General features: G+C 50.4%; 1 protein-coding gene across 1 annotated transcript in view; it reads right to left on the reverse strand.

Annotated features, from left to right (window-relative positions):
- LOC140410345 (protein eyes shut homolog) overlaps positions 1-25,042 on the reverse strand; it is a 269,054-nt gene that overhangs the window by 23,193 nt on the left and 220,819 nt on the right. Inside the window, exons 6-8 of the mRNA XM_072498353.1 lie at positions 24,527-24,701; positions 4,165-4,337; positions 169-330 (exon numbers count right to left, since the gene is read on the reverse strand). Coding sequence (XP_072354454.1) covers positions 169-330; positions 4,165-4,337; positions 24,527-24,701 — 510 coding nt within the window. The remainder of the gene's footprint in view (positions 1-168; positions 331-4,164; positions 4,338-24,526; positions 24,702-25,042) is intronic.

Genomic DNA, 25,042 nt, shown 5'->3' on the forward strand with positions numbered 1-25,042 from the left:
GCAACAATGCATGGGAAAGGTATTTTCATTATCTGCCTGAAAGCAACTCTGTGACAAACAGTGGCAGGATTTTGCTGCCTCTGGAAGCACATTAGTTTGAAGACTTTATTATTAGATACCATTAAATACTGGCACACACGTGGGTTAACACTGAAGGACTGGGCTTACCTGACCGAGGGCTGAGATGCTGTGCAGTGTAGAACAAGATGCCATCTGGTGACCGAGGAAGGAACTGCAACCTGATGTGAGTCTTGTGGCGGACATTAAAAGAACCAAATGCCATCCAGGAAGATTCATTGCTCCTGAAGGAGGGGTCGCTGATATTAAGAGCTGGAAAAGACAAATGTTAACAAGGGAATGTCAAAAGCAAATCTGTCAGGTAAATAAAATCTAATTCACTCAGAACGGAATAAAATAATGCACTTATTCTGTTCGATATAATCACAAAATAAGAGCATGATTTTGCACAAACAGTGACCCAAGCCGGGAATCCAACCTGGGACCTTGCAGCTGTGAAGCAACTATGACAACCACTGTGCTACCGTGTTTATTTTGGTTCTATTACTATATGAACGATTCAGCATTTTCTATAACTAATGAAATATTCAGTATGTATTAAATGTATTTAATCTTATTCAAGGGTCATGGTTAGTGAACGAGCCTGATTTCAATCTTACGGCCCACTGAGATGAAGGAGGACCACTCACTAGCCTAGGTTGCCCATCTCTGAATTGGAGTTCTGGGGGCGATTCTCCAATATTGGGCCCAAGAGTTTGCGCCGTCACTGACGGCGCAAACCGGGCCCGGTTACGTATGATTCTGGCCCCCACAGGGGGCCAGCACAGTGCTGGAGCGGTTCACACCACTCCAGCCTCCTTTCCTGGTGCCAAATGGGCGCCACGCCAATTCGTGCATGCGCAGTTGGGCCACGCCATTCTGCACATGCGCGGTGGACTTCTTTAGCGCGCCGGCCCCGACTCAAGATGGAGTCGGTGTTCAGGGGCCAGCCGCGCCAGAAAGTAGGCCCAGGGAGGAAAGGCCGGCCCGCCGATTGGTGGGCCCCGATAGCGGGCCCGAACCCATCGGAGGCCCCCCCGGTGATGGAGCCCCCCTACCCATGCTGTAAACTTCTATGATTCTATACCCCCCCCCCAAGCCGTCCCCCAACCGTTCCCGCAGAGTTCCCGCCGGCAGCGACCAGGGGTGAACGGCGCCGGCGGGACTCTGTTGTACCGGCACGGCCGCTCGGCCCATTTGGGCCGGAGAATCGGCGGCCCCGCCGATTCCAGCGGCCCGCGGCCAGCGCTGCGCCAAACCTGCCGGCGCAAATGGCGCTGATTCTCCGCACCTTGGAGAATGACGTGGCGCGTTTGCGGCGATTCTCGGGCCCGGCACGGGGCTCGGAGAATCGCCCCCATTATGTGAGGAATCATCCTGTGACTGGAATATGTAGTGGAAAAGCTTGGCGACTGGAATATCTAAATTGGAAAAGGTTTGAATTGTTCACTTATCACTAGCTAAGACAGGGAAAATGGGGCTCTGATCTTGGCAACTTCAGAAATAATTAATAAATAAATTGGCTTTGTTGAGTTCAGTTTTGACACATCAATAGAGCAGACAGCGAAACTTAAATATCCCATCATCAAGACCAATAATCTTTACTAAGGTAAAGTTCCTTGTAATAATAATCTTTTATTGTCACAAGTATTAAGTTATTGTGAAAAGCCCATAGTCACCACTCCGGTGTCTGTTCGGATAAGCTGGTACGGGAATTGAACCCACGTTGCTGACCTTGTTCTGCATTACAAACCAGCTGTCTAGCCCACTGAGCTAAACCAGCCACTCTTTACTCGGTTGAACATGAAGAAACTTTACAAACAATTAAGAAAGACACACAACTTAACTTTCTAAAAGTTCATATATTACAGCAGTAATCCTTCAAAAGTATTTCCTTGGCTGCAAAGTACTTTTGGACATCCTGCGGTTGAAAGGTGCTATGGAAATGCAGGCCATTCTTTCCTGTTCAAATATGAATACTTGCAGTATCGTCACCTTAAACATTTATCATGGCTTTGGATAATTTGCAAGTTCACAGAAATGTGTGTAACTTTAGAAATTATTCAGTGCACGGATAAGACAGCAACGGAAAGAGGAAATCTGAAAAAGGAATCACCTTTCTGAGGGGTACGATAAACATGAACCTAAACAGAAAGGCAGATAGATCAGGAGTGGGAGAGACTAAGAGATTGCAAAGGAACAAGGTACACTCCAGTGGGGGGTACCATAACGCTTAGAAATCGGAGATAAAAACAGCCAACGATGGAAATACTCAACAGGGAATATAGTGTCTGTCAAGAGAGGAACAGAGTTATCGGAGGGGATTCAGTGACAAAAATTTAAGTCCGCTTTTGGGCGCATTTGGTGGAGTGTTTCTCGGTGGATGCACCGCCGAGAATCACCCCACTATTAAATGGCACTTTGCCATTTTTTGGGGCCTAGGGTGTTGCTCCCCGCTGAGGACGCACTTAGAGAGACTTCCTGCTGGCGAACTGATCTCACCAGCAGGAACGGCTGCTTGCAGATCAGGCGCTAACTTGAGTGCCAGCCCTGATCTTCCCCCCCCCCCCCTCCCTTTCAGTCCCTCCCCACTTTGTGGACCCTTCTCATCTCCCCCCAACCTTGTCGAGGCCCCTGGGAACCCTCCCCCCTCTCCAATTCGCAAGGCTTCCCCTGCGTCCAACCCATGGCAGTGCCAACCTGGCACCCGAGCACCTAGACAGTACCAGCCTATCGGGAACAGTACAAGGTAGTACCCTGGCACTCCCCAGGCATTTGGGTGGCACTGCCAGGGTACCACCTTGTCCTGTTCCCAATCGCCCGGAGGTCTCTAATACCCTGTGAAATCCCACGAGGTGCCATAACATATAAATGAGATACAAGGACAAAATATGGAATGAAACTAATCAGGAGCTTGAAATGATCTTTGTACGTCTCCAGTTTTGTTTGAGGTGCACAACTCTTCTTCCCTATCTCTTTGCGTGCATGTATGGAGTTGTGATGACCATTCCTGGGTTCGAATAAACAGTATTTCTGATTTAACCTTAAATAGAATTTGCTGTGACTTACTTTAAAATTATCACAAACAGCCTTTTCCAAATAATTTAAACTCATTTTCTTATGGGCAGGTAGCGAGAAAAATAAAAGAGCTCAGTTAGTCTTTCTCCTCTATCCAAAACAAACATTGGCCTCTCAAGTCTGAGATCAAATCCATTACAAACAAGCCAAAATTTGCCTCTCTCCCCTCTCCTTAACACATTATAAAATGTGATTACACCCATTTACACTCAATAGTCCTGAACGTTTAGGGGATTCACCAAACTACCTCTTGTTACTCTGCAAAATCTCAGAGAAACGTTTTACATGCCTATTTATTTGGCCACAAATGTCACTTCTCTTGAAGTTCTGTGCATTTCCTGCTGACGGAACACGGCAGGAATTCCTCTGCACGATTGCGCCCCCTGAATGCAGACGTTTGATTGACTTTTGATTACGAGTGCAATTGACAAAAGTAATGCATCATATGTCATATGCATTTTCTTAACAGACAATTAAGTACTTCTGAAGGGTAGTTAGTTTTGTAAAGCAAAAACTGGGGCAGCCATGTTGGTGCATTAAGCTCCCACAAACATAATAACTGGATAATCTGTTTCGCTTTTGTGATGTTAATTGAGGAATACACGTTGGCCAGGACAATGGGGATAACTACTTTGCTCTTCAAAATACTGCCATGAGGACCTTTACTTTCACCAAGAAGATTTCACCATCTGAAAGATGACACCTCTGGCAGTGCAGCACACTGGTTCCACATTGGAGCACGAGCCTAGATTTTGTACTCAGGGCTCTGGAGTGGGTTCTGAATCCACAACCACTGACTTGGAGGTGCAAAAGTGCTCACTTTGTGGAAATTAAAAACATAAAGCTATGTTCCACCACTTTTAGAGGCTGTTCATGCTTTCATATTTTTCACATCTCATGCCCACGTCATATCTGGCTGCCTGATTAGTTACTGGACGAAGGCATACATTTACTGATAATGTTAATGCATTAGCTTGTTTAAATGAATGTGAATGTCCAGTAACAATGAAATATAAGCAATAAAGATACCTTTCTTGCAATGGATTCCAGTGGTTCCCAGAGGGCAACGACAGATGTAACCTTCAGGCAGTGGGATGCAGGAAGCTCCTGGCGCACACTGATGCAGAGGTTTGTGCTCAGGATCGCACACTGTGACAATCTCCATGCAGAAGGCTCCCTTCCAACCAGGCACACACCGACAACTACATTTCAGAGAGAAAAAATAGAGCTTCAGAATTAACAAGAGTCAATGGTTGCTAGGAAACGGCGTCACCTTTCGACGGCTCAGGGACAATCAGGTTTGTTGTACTTGGGCTGTGGTGAATTACATTGTCAATCCTGGCTCTTGCCTTTTGAGTCAGAAGGCCAAGTCCCAAGTCAGAGTCTTGAACATAAAATCCAGGATGACATTGCAGTGTCGTATTGGGGGAAGCCATGCACTGGTGGAGATACTGTCTTCCTAGTGAGAGGTTAAACAGAGGCCCTCTCTGTCCTCTCAGGTGGCCAGGAAGGATCCCTTGGCATCAGTTTCAAAGAAGGTCAGCAGGCCAGTGGATGCCATGCCATGTTTTGAAGTAGGTTGGGGGTAGGCCCCGGAGCAGTTGATCCTCCTGCCCTCAGAGAGTGGTGTAGCGATCACTGTGTGTGCATGTACATAAGGGGTTAATGTGTAATCAGTAGCACCAGATGATCACTAGAGGGCCAGACCAACAGTGGTATAAAAGCAACCACATTGGGTCTCTCTCGCTCTCTTTTGGGTGTACTGTGACCAGGACAGGAGTATCAGATGAGTTCAGATGGTTAGTGGAGTTACGTATAGTTACTGTAGTTAGATCTTGTTAACCTTATCACTAATATCAATGTTAAAGTAAAGAACTCACGCAATTATTGTTAGTTACTCAATAAACCTTTTGTTACTACTGGACGAGTTTGAGTCTTCTTCATCGAGATTCAGAAGACCTCATCAGTAACCAGGGTTTGAGTAACACATATTACACTCTGTAGTATATAATAAAAGTGGGGTAAATTAGCGAATGAGAAATGCTCATTAATCCTTTAATCAGTATTCCTGTTCAATGATTCTCCATCTTGGGGATTTAAATCCTCCCCTACCCTCCCAAAACAAAGAAAATTCAGTTCAGTGGAGATCGAAGCAGAATTTCAACAAATTTTTGGATTTATAATCATGTTACAAGTGCAAGACTTTGCAATACAGTTAAATTTTAAAATTACTCCTTTAACTGAAGGTAAAACATAATGTTGTAGAAGGGGGTGGGGTGAGGGGGGTTCTGATGTGACCGTACTAAATCTCTGCCTGGGACAGACACATGTGATCTGGTTGTCATGGCAAAGAAACCTAAACTGAAACCTATTGAAAATCTTGTTTTATTTTTAAAAATATGTTTATTCAAATTTTCCAACAGAATTTTTAACAAAACCCCCCCCCCCAGTAAAAAAAAGAAAGAAACACAAACACAGCAGTCAAAAATTATACAAAACTTATACATTGGGTTTCCCCGATATACAGTAACCCCCCCATATACCATTCAAAGGTACCCATGGGGAAGCCCCCCCCACCCACCCGGATTCCCCCCTCGAAAGAGACCCCCCTCCCCCCACCCCCCCCCCCCCCCCCACCCTTGGGTTGCTGCTGCTGCTGACCTCCTCCTAACGCTCCGCGAGATAGTCTAGGAACGGTTGCCACCGCCTGTAGAACCCCTGCACAGACCCTCGTAAGGCAAACTTTATCCTCTCCAGCTTGATGAACCCTGCCATGTCATTTATCCAGGCTTCCACACTGGGGGGCTTTGCGTCCTTCCATAATAGCAAGATCCTCCGCTGGGCTACCAGGGAAGCAAAGGCCAGGATACCGGCCTCTTTCGCCTCCTGCACTCCCGACTCGTCCGTTACCCCAAATACTGCCAACCCCCAACTCGGCTTGACTGGACTGTCACCACCTTGGACATAGTCCTCGCGAAACCCCTCCAAAACCCATCCAGTGCCGGGCACGACCAGAACATGTGGACGTGATTCGCCGGGCTTCCCGAGCACCTCCCACGTCTGTCCCCCACCCCAAAGAACCTACTCAACCTCGCCCCTGTCATATGCGCTCTGTGAGTAACCTTGAATTGTATTAGGCTGAGCCTGGCGCAAGAGGAGGAAGAATTAACCCTACTCAGGGCATCAGCCCACAGACCCTCATCTATCTCCTCCCCAAGCTCCTCCTCCCACTTGCCCTTTAACTCCTCTACCGAGGCCTCCTCCTCTTCTTTCAGCTCCTGGTAGATCACCAAAACCTTGCCCTCTCCAACCCATACACCCCAAATCACCCTGTCCTGAATCCCCTGTGCCGGGAGCAGCGGGAATTCCCTCACCTGCCACCTCACAAACGCCCTCACTTGCACATACCTGAAAGCATTTCCCAGGGGTAACCCAAACTTCTCCTCCAGCGCCCCTAGGCTCGCAAACGTCCCATCTATAAACAGGTCCCCCATTCTTCTAATCCCTGCGGATGCCAGTTCCGAAACCCCCCATCCATCCTTCCCGGGACGAACTGATGGTTCTCCTGAATCGGAGACCAAACCGTGGCTCCCACCTCGCCCCTGTGTCGTCTCCACTGCCCCCAGATCTTCAATGTCACCGCCACCACCGGACTCGTGGTGTACCTTGCTGGCGAGAGCGGCAGCGGTGCCATCGCCAGCGCCCTCAGGCTTGTGCCCACACAAGACGCCATCTCTAACCTCTTCCACGCCGCCCCCTCTCCCTACATTACCCACTTACGGATCATCACCACATTGGCAGCCCAATAATAGCCGCACAAATTCGGCAACGGCAGCCCTCCCTGTCCCTACTACGCTCCAGAAACACCCTCTTTACCCTCGGGGTCTTATTTGCCCACACGAAACCCATGATGCTCCTACCTACCCGTTTGAAAAAGGCCTTGGGAATCATAATGGGAAGGCACTGGAACACAAAGAGAAACCTCGGGAGGACCGTCATTTTAACTGACTGCACCCTGCCCGCTAGCGAGAGTGGCAGCACATCCCATCTTTTGAAATCCTCCTCCATCTGCTCCACCAACCGCATCAAATTGAGCTTGTGCAGGGCCCCCCAACTCCCAGCCACTTGGATCCCAAAGTACCGAAAGCTCCTTTCCGCCCTCTTCAACGGTAAGTCGTCTATCCCCTCTCCCTGGTCCCCTGGATGCACCACAAAGAGCTCACTTTTCCCTACATTGAGCTGATACCCCGAGAAGTCCCCAAACTCCCTTAGGATCCGCATGACCTCCGCCATCCCCTCCACTGGATCTGCCACATACAGCAACAGGTCGTCCGCATACAGCGACACCCGATGTTCCTCTCCCCGTCGGACCAATCCCCTCCATTTCCTGGACTCCCTTAGTGCCATGGCCAGAGGCTCAATTGCCAATGCAAACAACAAGGGGGACAGGGGGCACCCCTGCCTCGTCCCTCGGTACAGCCGAAAGAACTCCGACCTCCGCCGATTCGTAGCCACACTCGCCACCGGGGCTCTATATAGCAACCTGACCCAGCTGATGAACCCCTCCCCAAACTCAAACCTCCGCAGCACTTCCCAAAGATACACCCACTCCACCCGGTCGAAGGCCTTCTCTGTGTCCATAGCTGCCACTACCTCCGCTTCTCCCTCCACCGAGGGCATCATAATCACATTGAGGAGCCTCCGCACATTAGTGTTTAACTGCCTGGCCTTTACAAATCCCGTCTGGTCCTCATGAATCACCCCCGGGACACAGTCCTCAATTCTCGTAGCCAGCACTTTTGCCAGCAACTTAGCACCACATTGAGCAGCGAGATTGGTCTATACGACCCACATTGCAGTGGGTCCTTGGCCCGCTTCAGGATCAGAGAGATCGGTGCCCCGGACATTGTCGGGGGCAAGGTCCCCCCCTCCCTTGCCTTATTGAAAGTCCTCACTAGCAACGGGCCTAGCAGGTCCACGTATTTCCTGTAAAACTCGACCGGGAACCCATCTGGCCCGGGGCCTTCCCCGCCTGCATGGTCCCCAATCCTTTAACCAGCTCCTCCAGCCCAATTGGCGCCCCTAAACCAGCCACCTCCTGCTTCTCCACCCTCGGGAACCTCAGTTGATCCAAAAATCATCGCATCCCCTCTTCCCCCGCTGGGGGCTCAGATCTATACAGATTCCCATAGAAGTCCCTAAATACCTGGTATATTCTCACCGCACTCCGCACCGTATTCCCCCCCGCTATCCTTAATTCCACCTATCTCCCTCACTGCCTCCCTCTTACGAAGCTGGTGTACCAGCATCCGACTCGCCTTCTCCCCATACTCATACGTTTCCCCCTGCGCTTTCCTCCACTGTGCCTCTGCTTTCCCTGTGGTCAACAGGTCGAACTCCGTCTGGAGGTTCCGCCACACCCTGAGTAGTCCCTCCTCGGGGGCCTCTGCTGTCCACCCTTAAGATCTCCCCCACCAACCTCTCCCTCTCCCTGCCCTCTCTCTTCTCCCTGTGGGCCCTGATGGAGATTAACTCTCCCCTGACCACCGCCTTCAGCGCCTCCCAGACTACCCCAACCTGCACCTCCCCGTTGTCGTTGGCCTCCAAATATCTTTCAATGCACCCGCCCGCACACCTCCTCATCCGCCAATAATCCCACATCAAGACGCCACAGTGGGCGCTGGTCCCTCTCCTCTCCTAACTCCAGCTCCACCCAATGCAGGGCGTGGTCTGAGATGGCTATGGCCGAATACTCCGTTCCCTCCACTTTCGGGATTAGCGCCCCACTCAAAATAAAAAAATCTATCCGGGAGTAGGCTCTATGGACGTGGGAAAAGAATGAAAATTCCCTGGCCAGGGGCTTGACAAACCTCCATGGATCCACTCCCCCCATCTGGTCCATAATCCCCCTAAGCACCTTGGCCGCAGCCGGCCTCTTACCCGTCTTGGACCTAGAACGATCCAGTGCTGGGTCCAGCATCGTGTTGAAATCCCCCCCCCATTATCAAGCTTCCTACCTCCAGGTCCGGAATTCGACCCAGCATGCATTTCATAAATTCGGCATCATCCCAGTTCGGGTCATATACGTTTACCAGTACCACCCGCACCCCCTGCAATCTACTGCTCACCATCACATATCGACCTCCATTATCCACTACAATATTCATTGCCTCAAACGACACCCGCTTCCCCACCAGTATTGCAACCCCTCTGTTCTTCGCATCCAGCCCTGAATGGAATACCTGTCCTACCCATCCCTTTCTCAGCCTAACCTGATCTGCCACCTTCAAATGTGTCTCCTGGAGCATAACCAGGTCTGCCTTCAGTCCCTTTAAGTGCGCGAACACCCGGGCCCTCTTGACCGGCCCGTTCAGGCCCCTCACATTCCAAGTTATCAGCCGGATTGGGGGGCTGCTCACCACCCCCCCCACCCCCCCTGCCGACTAGCCATCTCCTTTTCTAGGCCAGCCACGTGCCCGCGCCTCCCGCATCCTCCAGTCCCCAAGACGGCGGACCCCCGCCCTGACCACCTCTCCTACTTCCAGCTCCCCTTTGGCCAATGCAGCAACCCTATAGCCCCCCTCCCCCCGCTAGATCCACATCTAGCCCTTTTGCTCCTCCCATAACACTCCCGTAAGTCAGCTGACTCCTGCTGATCCCGGCCTCTCCCGCCATTCCCTCGACCCCCCCCCCAGTGTGAGAATCCCCCCCCCCCCCCCAGCGGTCAGTGAGCGCTCCTCTCCAGCACTGCCTCCCCCCCGGCCCCCACCCCCGTCCTTCCCGCGCTTTCCTGAGCCGGCCCCGCCCCTTCTGGCGCAGCTCCTTTTGCGGCCTTACCCCAATTCCCCATCCCCGGGCCTCCACTCCCCCTCTTCCTTCCTTGGGGTATGCCCCTCCAACACCGACGCCCACACTCTCCCACAGTCTCCCCATCAAATCCCTTCACCCATCCCCATCCAGCACCCAAACCAAAGGAACATTCCCTAAACGTAAGGAGGTTGGTGTCGTGGTCCTGCTGGTGATAATGTCATGGTGACATTATCGAGATACGGGAATGTTGCCCGTAAACCGTACCGGTCAACCATTCGGTCCATCTCGCGCTGGAAGACCGAGACCCCGTTGGTGACACCGAAGGGAACCCTTAAGAAGTGATAGAGCCGCCCATCTGCCTCAAAGGCAGTGTATTTGCGGTCACTAGTACGGATGGGGAGCTGGTGGTAGGCGGACCTGAGATCTACCGTGGAGAAGACCTTATAATGCGCGATCCTGTTTACCAGGTCGGATATGGGGGGGAGAAGGTACGAGTCTAGCTGCGTAAACCTGTTGATGGTCTGACTGTAGTTGATGACCATCCTATGCTTCTCCCCGGTCTTTACCACCACTACTTGAGCTCTCCAGGGGCTGTTACTGGCTTCAATGACCCCTTCCCTCAGTAGCCTTTGGACCTCTGACCTAATAAAGATCCGGTCCTGGGCACTGTAGCGTCTGCTCCTGGTGGCGACGGGTTTGCAATCCGGGGTGAGGTTCGCAAACAGGGAAGGCGGGTCGACCTTAAGGATCGCGAGGCCGCAGACAGTAAGGGGGGGGTTATAGGGCCGCCAAATCTGAAGGTCAGACTTTGAAGGTCCAAACCAAGGAGTGTAGCCGCGCAGAGGTGGGGAAGGACATAGAGATGGACATTTTTGAACTCCCTTCCCTGGACTGTGAGGTTTGATACACAAAACCCCTTTATCTCCACTGATCCAGCAAAGGTCAGTAGAGCGGAGCTGCTGATTTGCCGTTGCAGGGGAAATTTGCATACGTCCGTGTGCTCACCCTAACTTGGAGGCATACCTGAACAAGAGACCCTAGCTGTTCAAGTGAAGACAAGCATCCAGCAGAGGGCAGTAGAGCGGAGTTGCTGATTGGCCATTGCAGGGGAAATTTGCATACGTCCGTGTGCTCACCCTAACTTGGAGGTGGTTTGTGGAGGAGCTCTTGTCAAGTGACATTAAACCCAAAACAACCGCTGTAAGGATCAAGAGGAAGGCTCGAGGGCAGGTAGAAGTGGAAGGTTGAAACGTGTCGTCACAGCCTGCAGGTAAGGGATTGGCTGGTGACTGGTAAGTAGTTTTTATTTATTTTCCCTCAGGTGTTATCGTGCGGGGCGCAGAGGTTGCTGAGTGAGTGCTTGCTGAGAAGGGGAGTGAATAACAGGTAAGCTCTTTCTTTCTTTTTTTGTATCTAGAGGGGATGACAGGGAAGGTAGTGCAATGTTCCTCCTGCAGAATGTTTGAGGTGAGGGACGCCGTCAGTGTCCCTGCTGATTTCATCTGTGGGAAGTGCACCCATCTCCAGCTCCTCAGAAACCGTGTTACGGAACTGGAGCTGGAGGAACTTCGGATCATTCTGGAGGCAGAGTTGGTGATAGATAGAAGCTTCAGGGATGTAGTTACTCCGAAGAATAAAGATAGATGGGTGACGGTGAGAGGGGCTGGGAGGAATCAGTCAGTACAGGGATCCCCTGTGGCCGTTCCCCTTAGTGTAAAGTATACTGCTTTGGATATTGTTGGGGGGGGACGGGACTTACCAGGGTTAAGCCATGGGGTACAGGTCTCTGGCACAGAGTCTGTCCCTTTTGCTCAGAAGGGAAGGGGGGAGAGGAGTAGAGCATTAGTCATTGGAGACTCCATAGTTAGGGGGATAGATAGGAGATTCTGTGCGAACGAGAGAGACTCACGGTTGGTGTGTTGCCTCCCAGGTGGCAGGGTGCGTGATGTCACGGATCGTGTTTTCGGGATCCTTATGGGGGAGGGGGAGCAGCCCCAAGTCGTGGTCCACATCGGTACCAACGACATAGGTAGGAAAAGGGATGGGGATGTAAGGCAGGAATTCAGGGAGCTAGGGTGGAAATTTAGATCTAGGACAAACAGAGTTATTATCTCTGGGTTGTTACCCATGCCACGTGATAGCGAGACGAGGAATAGGGAGAAAGAGGAGTTGAACACGTGGCTACAGGGATGGTGCAGGAGGGAGGGTTTCAGATTTCTGGATAATTGGGGCTCATTCTGGGGTCGGTGGGACCTCTACAAACGGGATGGTCTGCACCTGGACCAGAGGGATACCAATATTCTGGGGGGGAAATTTGCTAATGCTCTTCGGGAGGGTTTAAACTAGTTCAACAGGGGCTTGGGAACCTGAATTGTAGCTCCAGTATACAGGAGGTTGAGAGTAGTGAGGTCATGAGTAGGGTTTCAAAGTTGCAGGAGTGTACCGGCAGGCAGGAAGGTGGTTTAAAGTGTGTCTTCTTCAATGCCAGGAGCATCCGGAATAAGGTGGGTGAACTTGCGGCATGGTTTGGTACCTGGGACTTCGATGTTGTGGCCATTTCGGAGACATGGATAGAGCAGGGACAGGAATGGTTGTTGCAGGTGCCAGGATTTAAATATTTCAGTAAGCTCAGGGAAGGTGGCAAAAGAGGGGGAGGGGTGGCATTGTTAGTCAAGGACAGTATTACGGTGGCAGAAAGGACGTTTGATGAGGACTCGTCCACTGAGGTAGTATGGACAGAGGTTAGAAACAGGAAAGGAGAGGTCACCCTGTTAGGGGTTTTCTATAGGCCTCCGAAAAGTTCCAGAGATGTAGAGGAGAGGATTGCAAAGATGATTCTGGATAGGAGCAAAAGCAACAGGGTAGTTGTTATGGGGGACTTTAACTTTCCAAATATTGACTGGAAACGCTATAGTTCGAGTACATTAGATGGGTCCGTTTTTGTCAAATGTGTGCAGGAGGGTTTCCTGACACAATATGTAGATAGGCCAACGAGAGGCGAGACCATATTGGATTAGGTACTGGGTAATGAACCAGGACAGGTGTTAGATTTGGAGGTAGGTGAGCACTTTGGTGATAGTGACCACAATTCGATTAAGTTTACTTTAGTGATGGAAAGGGATAGGTATATACCGCAGGGCAAGTGTTATATCTGGGGGAAAGGCAATTATGATGCGATGAGGCAAGACTGAGGATATATCGAATGGAGAGGAAAACAGCAGGGGATGGGCACAATGGAAATGTGGAGCTTGTTCAAGGAACAGCTACTGCGTGTCCTTGATAAGTATGTACCTGTCAGGCAGGGAGGAAGTGGTCGAGTGAGGGAACCGTGGTTTACTCAAGCAGCCGAAACACTTGTCAAGAGTAAGAAGGAGACTTATGTAAAGATGAGACATGAAGGTTCAGTTAGGGCGCTCGAGAGTTACAAGTTAGCTAGGAAGGACCTAAAGAGAGAGCTAAGAGCCAGGAGGGGACATGAGAAGTCTTTGGCAGGTAGGATCAAGGGTAACCCTAAAGCTTTCTCTAGATATGTCAGGAACAAAAGAATGACTAGGGTAAAGAGTAGGGCCAGTCAAGGACAGTAGTGGGAAGTTGTGCTTGGAGTCCGAGGAGATAGGAGAGGTGCTAAATGAATATTTTTCGTCAGTATTCACACAGGAAAAAGACAATGTTGTCGAGGAGAATACTGAGATTCAGGCTACTAGACTAGAAGGGCTTGAGGTTCATAAGGAGGAAGTGGTAGCAATTCTGGAAAGTGTGAAAATAGATAAGTCACCTGGGCCGGATGGGATTTACCCTAGGATTCTCTGGGAAGCTAGGGAGGAGATTGCTGAGCCTTTGGCCTTGATCTTTAAGTCATCTTTGTCTACAGGAATAGTGCCAGAAGACTGGAGGATAGCAAATGTTGTCCCCTTGTTCAAGAAGGGGAGTAGAGACATCACCGGTAACTATAGACCAGTGAGCCTTACTTCTGTTGTGGGCAAAATCGTGGAAAGGTTTATAAGAGATAGGATGTATAATCATCTGGAAAGGAATAATTTGATTAGAGATAGTCAACACGGTTTTGTGAATGGTAGGCCGTGCCTCACAAACCTTATAGAGTTCTTTGAGAAGGTGACCAAACAGGTGGATGAGGGTAAAGCAGTTGATGTGGTGTATATGGATTTCAGTAAAGCGTTTGATAAGGTTCCCCATGGTAGGCTACTGCAGAAAATACGGAGGCATGGGATTCAGGGTGATTTAGCAGTTTGGATCAGAAAATGGCTAGCTGGAAGAAGACAAAGCGTGGTGGTTGATGGGAAATGTTCAGACTGGAGTCCAGTTACTAGTGGTGTACCACAAGGATCTGTTTTGGGGCCACTGCTGTTTGTCATTTTTATAAATGACCTGGAGGAGGGCGTAGAAGGATGGGTGAGTAAATTTGCAGATGACACTAAAGTCGGTGTAGTTGTGGACAGTGCGGAAGGATGTTACAAGTTACAGAGGGACATAGATAAGCTGCAGCGCTGGGCTGAGAGGTGGCAAATGGAGTTTAATGCAGAAAAGTGTGAGGTGATTCATTTTGGAAGGAATAACAGGAAGACAGAGTACTGGGCTAATGGTAAGATTCTTGGCAGTGTGGATGAGCAGAGAAATCTCGGTGTCCATGTACATAGATCCCTGAAAGTTGCCACCCAGGTTGAGAGGGTTGTTAAGAAGGCGTATGGTGTGTTAGCTTTTATTGGTAGAGAGATTGAGTTTAGGAGCCATGAGGTCATGTTGCAGCTATACAACACTCTGGTGCGGCCGCATTTGGAGTATTGCGTGCAATTCTGGTCGCCGCATTATAGGAAGGATGTGGAAGCATTGGAAAGGGTGCAGAGGAGTGTTACCAGAATGTTGCCTGGTGTGGAGAGAAGATCTTATGAGGAAAGGCTGAGGGACTTTCGTTAGAGAGAAGAAGGTTAAGAGGTGACTTAATTGAGGCATACAAGATGATCAGAGGATTGGATAGGTGGACAGTGAGAGCCTTTTTCCTCGGATGGTGATGTCTAGCACGAGGGGACATACCTTTAAATTGAGGGGAGATAGATATAAGACAGATGTCAGAGATAGGTTCTTTACTCAGAGAGTAGTAAGGGCGTGGGATGCCCTGCCTGCAACAGTAATGGACACGCCAACACTAAGGACATTCAAATGGTCATTGGATAGACATATGGACAATAAGGGAATAGTGTAGATGGGCTTTAGAGTGGTTTCACACGTCGGCGCAACATCGAGGGCCGAAGGGCCTGTACTGCGCTGTAATGTTCTATGTTCTATGTTCTATGAGTGTGAACCGGAAGCCAGGGAGATATTTTGATTAATGGGTTGGGTGAGGAGAGAACAGCGCCTTACCGTGTCAGGGTGTATGAAGCTCTCCGTGCTCCCAGAGTCGATTAGGCAGGACGTTGATGAATACGGTCGTCGTAGCAGTTGAGAGTGTTCGAGGCAGAGACTGATCCAGAGTCACTGAGGCTAATCGCAGCAGTTGAGAGTTCTCTTCGGGCAGTGCGTGGTCAGTCGAGCTGGGGGCCTGGGGGTTCATCCAAGATGGCGGCTCCCATTGGTCGCACATGGCTGGGGGTGCACAAAATGGCGGCGCCCATCCCTCCAACATGGCGTCCGCGGAACAAGATGGTGGCGCCCGGGGTCCGCACGTGGCCCTGGAATATGAAGATGGCGGCGACCGCTGGCCGCACGGGGCCCGTGGAGAAGGTTGCGGTCCGCATTCGCCACCAGAGACCGCGGCAACCGCACGGGTCTGGCATACCCCCACAAAAGGCCCTTTTTGCCACGTCCCTCGCAGGCCGGGCAGCTCTGGCGGGGTTGGTTGGCCTGCCCGCAAAAGTAGCAGCGGGGCACCTCGGGGTTGCCAAGCCGCCTTGCAGCGCAGGCGTGTGGGGGAATGGGGGAAGTCTCGGGGTCGGCCGCGGAGGGGTTCCACGCTGCCCAAGTGGCTGCCGCGCGGTCGGGAATGTAAGCGCGGGCATTCCTGGAGGCCACGTCCAGGGAGCCTGCAAGGGCCCGTGCCTCCCTGAGACCCAGGGTGTCCTTTTCTAACAGACGCTGGCGGATTTGTGAAGATAGCATACCTGCCACGAAAGCGTCCCGGACTAAGTTCCGTGTGTTCGCTCGCTGAAACCTGCGGGCAGCTGCAGCTTCTTCCCAACACCAGGAGTGCACGGTAGAATTCCTCCCGCGATTCCCCAGGGGTTTGTCACCTTGTTGCAAGCAGGTGTCGGGCGTAGACCTGGTTTACCGGGCAAATATAGTGTCCTTTTAGCAGCTCTATAGCTGCATTGAAGTCTTCCGCTTCCTCGATGAGGGTGTAAAGCTCCGGGCTCACCCTTGAGTGCAGGACGTGCAGTTTCTGCTCTCCCGTGGATGCGTTTTCGGCCGTCCCGAGATACCCTTTAAAGCACGCCAGCCAGTGCTTAAAGATTGCCGCTGAGTTCGCCGCGTGGGGGCTGAGTTGCAGACACTCCGGCTTGATTCGGAGCTCCATCCTTTCTTCTTAAAAAAACTAGCTTATTAAATTGATGCACGATCAATGACCACTAAAGCGAGGTTGTAGTCCAACTGAAGGCTTTAATAAGCTAGATGTTTCCCCCAGCAGCTCAGGTACAGAATGAAGGCTGCTGGGGCGGCACGGGCTCTTATAGCCCGCCTAGCAGGGCGGAGCTACCATACAGCTTGACCAATAGGAAGCATACAATTTCACTGGGCAAGGAATTCCAGAGATTCACAACCCTTTGGGTGAAGAAGTTCCTCCTACACTCCGTCCTAAATCTACCTCCCCTTATTTTGAGGCTATGCCCCCTAGTTCTGCTTTCCCCGACCAGTGGAAACAACCTGCCCGCATCTATCCTATCTATTCCCTTCATAACTTTATATGTCTCAATAAGATCCCACCGCATCCTTTTAAACTCCAATGAGTACAGTCCCAGTCTACTCAACCTCTCGTCATAATCTAATCCCCTCAACTCTGGGATCAACCTAGTGAATCGCCTCTGCACTCCCTCCAGTGCCAATATGTCCTTTCTCAGGTAAGGAGACCAAAACTGAATACAATACTCCAGATGCGGCCTCACCAACACCCTATACAATTGCAGCGTAACCTCCCTAGTCTTGAACTCCATCCCTCTAGCAATGAAAGACAAAACTCGATTAACCTTCTTAATCACCTGTTGCACCTGCACACCAACTTTTTGCGACTTGTGCACCAGCACACCCAGGTCCCTCTGCACAGCAGCATGTTTTAACATCTTACCGTTTAAATAATAATCCATTCTGCTGTTATTCCTCCCAAAATGGATAGCCTCACACTTGGCAACATTGAATTCCGTCTGCCAGACCCGAGCCCATTCACCTAACCTATCCAAATCCTTCTGCAGACTTCCGGTATCCTCTGCCCTTTTTGCTTTACCACTCATCTTAGTGTCGTCTGCAAACTTTGACACATTGCACTTGGTCCCCAACTCCAAATCGTCTATGTAAATTGTGAACAACTGCGGGCCCAACACTGATCCTTGAGGGACCCCACTAGTTACAGGTTGCCAACCAGAGAAACACCCATTTATCCCCACTCTCTGCTTTCTGTTAGTTAACCAATCCTCTACCCATGCTACCACTTTACCCTCAATGCCATGCATCTTTAGTTTATGCAGCAACCTTTTACGTGGCACCTTGCCAAAAGCTTTCTGGAAATCCAGATCTCCCACATCCATTGGCTCCCCGTTATCTACTGCACTGGTAACGTCCTCAAAAAATTCTAACAAATTAGTCAGACACGACCTACCCTTTGTGAACCCATGCTGCGTCTGCCCAATGGCACAATTTCCCTCCAGGTGCCCCGCTATTTCCTCCTTAATGATAGATTCCAGCATTTTCCCTACAACCGAAGTTAAGCTTACCAGCCTATAATTACCCGCTTTCTGCCGACCTCCTTTTTTAAACCATGGTGTCACGTTTGCTACTTTCCAATCCTCTGGGACCACCCCAGAGTCTAGTGAATTTTGATAAATTATCACTAGTGCGTTTACAATTTCACTAGCCATCTCTTTTAACACTCTGGGATGCATCCCGTCAGGGCCAGGAGACTTGTCTACCTTTAACCCCATTAGCTTGCCCAATACTGCCTCCTTAGTGATTACAATCATCTCAAGGTCCTCACCTATCATATCCTTATTTCCATCAGTCACTGGCATGTTATTTGTGTCCTCCACTGTGAAGACTGACCCAAAAAACCTGTTCAGCTCCTCAGCCATTTCCCCGTCTCCTATTATTAAATCTCCCTTCTCATCTTCCAAAGGACCAATATTTACCTTAGCCACTCTTTTTTGTCTTATATATTTGTAGAAGCTTTTACGATCTGCTTTGATGTTCTGAGCCAGTTTACTTTCATAGTCTACCTTACTCTTCTTTATGGCTTTTTTATTAGCTTTCTGTTGTCCCCGAAAGACTTCCCAGTCCTCTAGTCGCCCATTAATTTTTGCCACTTTGTATGTTTTTTCCTTCAATTTGATACTCTCCCTCACCTCCTTAGATATCCACGGTCGATTTTTCCCCTTTCTACCGTCTTTCTTTTTTGTCGGTATGAACCTTTTCTGAACACTGTGAAAGATCGCTCGGAAGGTTCTCCACTGTTCCTCAACTGCTTCACCATGAAGTCTTTGCTCCCAGTCTACCTTAGCTAGTTCTTCTCTCATCCCATTGTAATCGTCTTTGTTTAAGCACAAAACACTAGTGTTTGATTTTACCTTGTCATCCTCCAACTGTATTTTAAATTCCACCATATTGTGGTCGCTCCTTCCAAGAGGATCCCGAACTATGAGATCATTAATCAATCCTGCCTCGTTACCAGGACCAGATCTAGGACCGCTTGTTCCCTTGTAGGTTCCATTACATACTGTTCCAGGAAATTATCCCGGGCACATTCTATAAACTCCTCCTCAAGGCTGCCTTTACCAACCTGGTTAAACCAATCGATATGCAGATTAAAATCTCCCATGATAACCGCTGTACCATTTCTACATGCATTCGTTATTTCTTTGCTTATTGCCTGCCCTACCATCCTGTTACTATTTGGTGGCCTATAGACTACTCCTTTCAGTGACCTTTTTGCCTTACTATTCCTGATTTCCACCCAAATTGATTCAACCTTGTCCTCCATAGCACCAATATCATCCCTTACTATTGCCCGGATGCCATCCTTAAACAACAAAGCTACACCACCGCCCTTACCGTCCATTCTATCCTTTCGTATAGTCTGATACCCTTGGATATTTAACTCCCAGTCAGTTGGACTACAACTTCACTTTAGTGGTCATTGATCGTGCATCAATTTAATAAGCTAGATTTAAAAGGATGGAGCTCCGAATCAAGCCGGAGTGTCTGCAACTCAGCCCCCATGAGGCGAACTCAGCGGCTATCTTCAAGCACTGGCTGGCGCGTTTTAAAGAATATCTCGGGACGGCCGAAAATACACCCACGGGAGAACAGAAAATGCAAGTCCTGTACTCGAGTGTGAGCCCGGAGATTTACACCCTCATCGAGGAAGCGGAAGACTTCGATGCGGCAATAGAGCTGCTAAAAGGACATTATATTCACCCGGTAAATCAGGTCTACGCCCGACATCTGCTAGTGACGAGGTGACAAGTCCCTGGGGAATCAGGGAAGAATTCTACCGTGTACTCCTGGTGTTGGGGAGAAACTGCAGCTGCTCACAAGTTTCGGCGAGCGAACACACTGAATTCTTGGTCTGGGACGCTTTTGTGGCACGTATGCTGTCCTCCCAAATCCGCCAGCAATTGCTGGAAAAAGACACTCTAGGTCTCAAGGAGGCACGGGACCTTGCAGGCTCCCTGGATGTGGCCTCCAGAAACGCCCGGGCTTACGTTCCCGACCGCGCGGCAGCCCCCTGGGCAGCGTGGAACCCCTCTGCAGCCGACCCTGAGACATCCCCCATCCCCCCCACAGGCTTGTGCTGCAAGGCGGCCTGGCAACCCCGAGGGGCCCCGCTGCTACTTTTGTGGGGGCCAGCGCTGCCCGGCCCGCGCATCCACCTAAAAAGGGTAAAAAGGGCCATTTCGTGGTGGTGTGCCAGGCCCGTGCGGTTGCCGTGGCCTTCGGTGGCGAATGGGGACCGCTACCACAAACCTCTCCACGGTCCCCGTGGGGCCAGCGGGCGCCACCATCTTCGTACTCCAGGGCCACGTGCGGCCCCCGGGCGCCGCCATCTTGTCCCGCGGACGCCACGTTAGATGGATGGACACCGCCATTTTGTGCACCCCCTGCCATGTGCGACCAATGGGAGCCGCCATCTTGGATGGGCCCCCAGGACCCCAGCTCGGCTGACCAAGCACTGCCCAAAAAGAACACTCAGCTGCTGCGAATAGCTTCGGTGACTCTGGATCAGTCCCGGCCTCGAACACTCTCAACTGCTACGACGACCGTATTTATCAACGGGCACGAGACGTCCTGCCTAATCGACTCTGGGAGCACGGAGAGCTTCATACACCCTGACACAGTAAGGCGCTGTTCTCTCCTCGTCCACCCCGTTAATCAAAAAATCTCCCTGGCCTCCGGTTCCCACTCGGTAGAGATAAAGGGGTTTTGTGTAGCAAACCTCACAGTCCAGAGAAGGGAGTTCAAAAATTATCGGCTCTACGTCCTTCCCCACCTCTGCGTGGCCACACTCCGAGGGTTAGACTTCCAGTGCAACCTCCAAAGTCTAACTTTCAAATTCCGCGGCATGATACTCCCCTCACTGTCTGAGGCCTCGCGACCCTTAAGGTCGACCCGCCTTCCCTGTTTGCGAACCTCACCCCGGATTGCAAACCCGTCGCCACCAGGAGCAGATGCTACAGTGCACAGGACCTGATCTTTATTAGGTCAGAGGTCCAAAGGCTACTGAGGGAAGGAGTCATTGAAGCTAGCAACAGTCCCTGGAGAGCTCAAGTAGTGGTGGTAAAGACCGGGGAGAAGCATAGGATGGTCATCGACTACAGTCAAACCATCAGCAGGTTTACGCAGCTGGTCGCGTACCCTCTCCCCCGCATATCTCAGGTAGACGAGGGTAGAGCAGTTGATGTGGTGTATATGGATTTCAGCAAAGCGTTTGATAAGGTTCCCCACGGTAGGCTATTGCAAAAAATACGGAGGCTGGGGATTAAGGGTGATTTAGAGATGTGGATCAGAAATTGGCTAGCTGAAAGAAGACAGAGGGTGGTGGTTGATGGGAAATGTTCAGAATGGAGTACAGTCACAAGTGGAGTACCACAAGGATCTGTTCTGGGGCCGTTGCTGTTTGTCATTTTTATCAATGACCTAGAGGAAGGCACAGAAGGGTGGGTGAGTAAATTTGCAGATGATACTAAAGTCGGTGGTGTTGTCGATAGTGTGGAAGGATGTAGCAGGTTACAGAGGGATATAGATAAGCTGCAGAGCTGGGCTGAGAGGTGGCAAATGGAGTTTAATGTAGAGAAGTGTGAGGTGATTCACTTTGGAAGGAATAACAGGAATGCGGAATATTTGGCTAATGGTAAAGTTCTTGAAAGTGTGGCTGAGCAGAGGGATCTAGGTGTCCATGTACATAGATCCCTGAAAGTTGCCACCCAGGTTGATAGGGTTGTGAAGAAGGCCTATGGAGTGTTGGCCTTTATTGGTAGAGGGATTGAGTTCCGGAGTCGGGAGGTCATGTTGCAGCTGTACAGAACTCTGGTCCGGCCGCATTTGGAGTATTGCGTACAGTTCTGGTCACCGCATTATAGGAAGGACGTGGAGGCTTTGGAGCGGGTGCAGAGGAGATTTACCAGGATGTTGCCTGGTATGGAGGGAAAATCTTATGAGGAAAGGCTGATGGACTTGAGGTTGTTTTCGTTGGAGAGAAGAAGGTTAAGAGGAGACTTAATAGAGGCATACAAAATGATCAGGGGGTTGGATAGGGTGGACAGTGAGAGCCTTCTCCCGCGGATGGATATGGCTGGCACGAGGGGACATAACTTTAAACTGAGGGGTAATAGATATAGGACAGAGGTCAGAGGTAGGTTCTTTACGCAAAGAGTAGTGAGGCCGTGGAATGCCCTACCTGCTACAGTAGTGAACTCGCCAACATTGAGGGCATTTAAAAGTTTATTGGATAAACATATGGATGATAATGGCATAGTGTAGGTTAGATGGCTTTTGTTTCGGTGCAACATCGTGGGCCGAAGGGCCTGTACTGCGCTGTATTGTTCTATGTTCTATGTTCTATATCCAACCTGGTAAACAGGATCGTGCATTACAAGGTCTTCTCCACGGTGGATCTCAAGTCCGCCTACCACCAGCACCCTATACGCACTAATGACTGCAAATACACTGCCTTCGAGGCAGATGGGCAGCTCTATCACTTCTTAAGGGTTCCCTTCGGTGTCACCAACGGGGTCTCGGTCTTCCAGCGCGAGATGGACCGAATGGTTGACCGGTAAGGTTTACGGGCAACATTCCCGTATCTCGTTAATGTCACCATCTGCGGCCACGACCAGCAGGACCATGACACCAACCTCCGAAAAGTTCTCCAGACCGCAAAGATCCTTAACCTTACATGCAACAAGGATAAATGCGTGTTTAGCACTGACTGCCTAGCCATCCTCGGCTACGTAGTGCGAAATGGAGTTATAGGCCCCGACCCGGAACGCATGTGCCCCCTTATGGAGTTCCCCCTCCCTCACTGCTCCAAGGCCCTGAAGCGCTGCCTAGGGTTTTTCAGTTACTACGCCCAGTGGGTCCCCAACTACGCGGACAAGGCCCGTCCCCTGATCCAATTCACAGTTTTTTCACTGTCGATAGAGGCTCACCAGGCCTTCAGCCACATCAAAACGGACATTGCAAAGGCCACGATGCACACCATCGATGAGTCCCTCCCCTTCCAGGTCGCGAGCGACGCATCTGACGTAGCTCTGGCGGCCACCCTCAACCAAGCGGGCAGGCCCGTGGCCTTCTTCTCACGTACCCTCTATGCTTCTGAAATCCGCCACACCTCAGTCGAAAAGGAGGCCCAGGCCATAGTAGAAGCTGTGCGACATTGGAGGCATTACCTGGCCGGCAGGAGATTCACTCTCCTCACTGACCAACGGTCGGTTGCTTTTATGTTCGATAATGCACAGCGGGGCAAGATAAAAAATGATAAGATCCTGCGGTGGAGGATCGAACTCTCCACCTACAACTACGAGATCTTGTATCGTCCCGGGAAGCCAAACAAGACTCCTGACGCCCTGTCCCACGGCACATGTGCCACCGCACAAGTGGACCGCCTCCGAGTCCTCCACGAGGACCTCTGCCACCCGGGGGTCACTCGCTTTTTCCACTTTATCAAGACCCGCAACCTGCCCTACTCCATCGAGGAGGTCAGGACTGCCACCAGGGACTGCCAAATCTGCACGAAGTGCAAACCGCACTTCTACCGGCCAGAGAAAGCGCACCTGATAAAGGCTTCCTGTCCCTTTTGAATGCCTCAGTATGGACTTCAAATGCCCCCTCCCCTCCACCGACCGCAACACGTACTTCCTGAACATGATTGACGAGTACTCCCGGTGCCCATTCGCCATCCCCTGCCCCGACATGACCGCAACCACCGTCATCAAGGCCCTCCATAGCATCTTTGTACTGTTCGGGTTCCCCGCCTACAGACATAGTGATAGGGGGTCCTCCTTTATGAGCGACGAACTGCGTCAATTCCTGCTCAGCAAGGGCATCGCCTCGAGCAGGACGACCAGTTACAACCCCCGGGGTAACGGACAGGTAGAGAGGGAGAATGGAATGGTCTGGAAGACCATCCTACTTGCCCTACGGTACCATTTCATATTTCTGACCTCGGGCTTTGCATAGAATCATAGAATTTACAGTGCAGAAGGAGGCCATTCGGCCCATCAAGCCTGCACAGGCTCTTGGAAAGAGCACCCTACCAAGCCCACACCTCCACCCCATCCCCAGAACCCAGTAACCCCACCCAACACTAAGGGCAATTTTGGACACTAAGGGTAATTTAGCATGGCCAATCCACCTAACCTGCACATCTTTGGACTGTGGGAGGAAACCGGAGCACCCGGAGGAAACTCACGCAGACATGGGGAGAACGTGCAGACTCCGCACAGACAGTGACCCAAGCCGGGAATCAAACCTGGGACCCTGGAGCTGTGAAGCAATTGTGCTAACCACTGTGCTACCGTGCATAGTTTTGTGTCTGATTTGGACAAACTGAACCTTGCACCAGTACAAGGGATAGATAAAAATAATAAACAAATCAATGTAAATGGGCTTTGGGAGTAACTCACCAACATATAAAATTCCTCTCTCACTTTGGCTTGACTGGCCAATTGTGCTGGAACCTGGGAGACAAACTAACGTAAATAACCAATAGCTCTACCCCACCCCTGATATCTGATTACCCAGAAGGAAAAAAACAGTTTGGACCAGTTATTTCATCTTTGTTACTGTTTTTTTCCTATTGGGCACCAAGATGAGATTTTTTAAAAGTCCAGTTCATACTTCACATACTAGTTTGGTACAATTTCATACTTACTAGACTGTGGAAGCTTTTTCCACACATGTCCCTCCATTCCTGCACTTCATCCGGCTGCAAGGCGTATCTCCACACTGGCCTACACTCCGGCCTGCATTAGGATGGCCCTCTGGAATCCCCGGTGCTCTAAATACTCTGTCCTTGCCAGTTCGAACTTGTAATTCATAAATACACCCTGCATTAAATAGTACAAAGAAAATGAATCCAGCATTGATTTAAAAATAAGGATTTGGATGGGTTTGACCAATTTGGCTCCTTTAATGGCTGAGTTTTGTTTGCAGTATATCTGTATTTGAAACTATTAACCTCACAGCCAGGTTCAGTAGATTTGTTGTCAATCCTGATTGATTGTGTTCATTGAAAGTTTAAATTATTGGTCCAGTAAGAAGCCTTACAACACCAGGTGAGTGCCTCCTGATGAAGGAGCTGCGCTCCGAAAGCTAGTGATTCCAAACAAACCAGTTGGACTTTAATCTGATGTTGTAAGACTTCTTACTGTGCCCATCCTAGTTCAAC

The sequence above is a fragment of the Scyliorhinus torazame genome, chromosome 4, assembly GCF_047496885.1.
Source record: "Scyliorhinus torazame isolate Kashiwa2021f chromosome 4, sScyTor2.1, whole genome shotgun sequence".
In the NCBI taxonomy this organism is placed as follows: domain Eukaryota; kingdom Metazoa; phylum Chordata; class Chondrichthyes; order Carcharhiniformes; family Scyliorhinidae; genus Scyliorhinus; species Scyliorhinus torazame.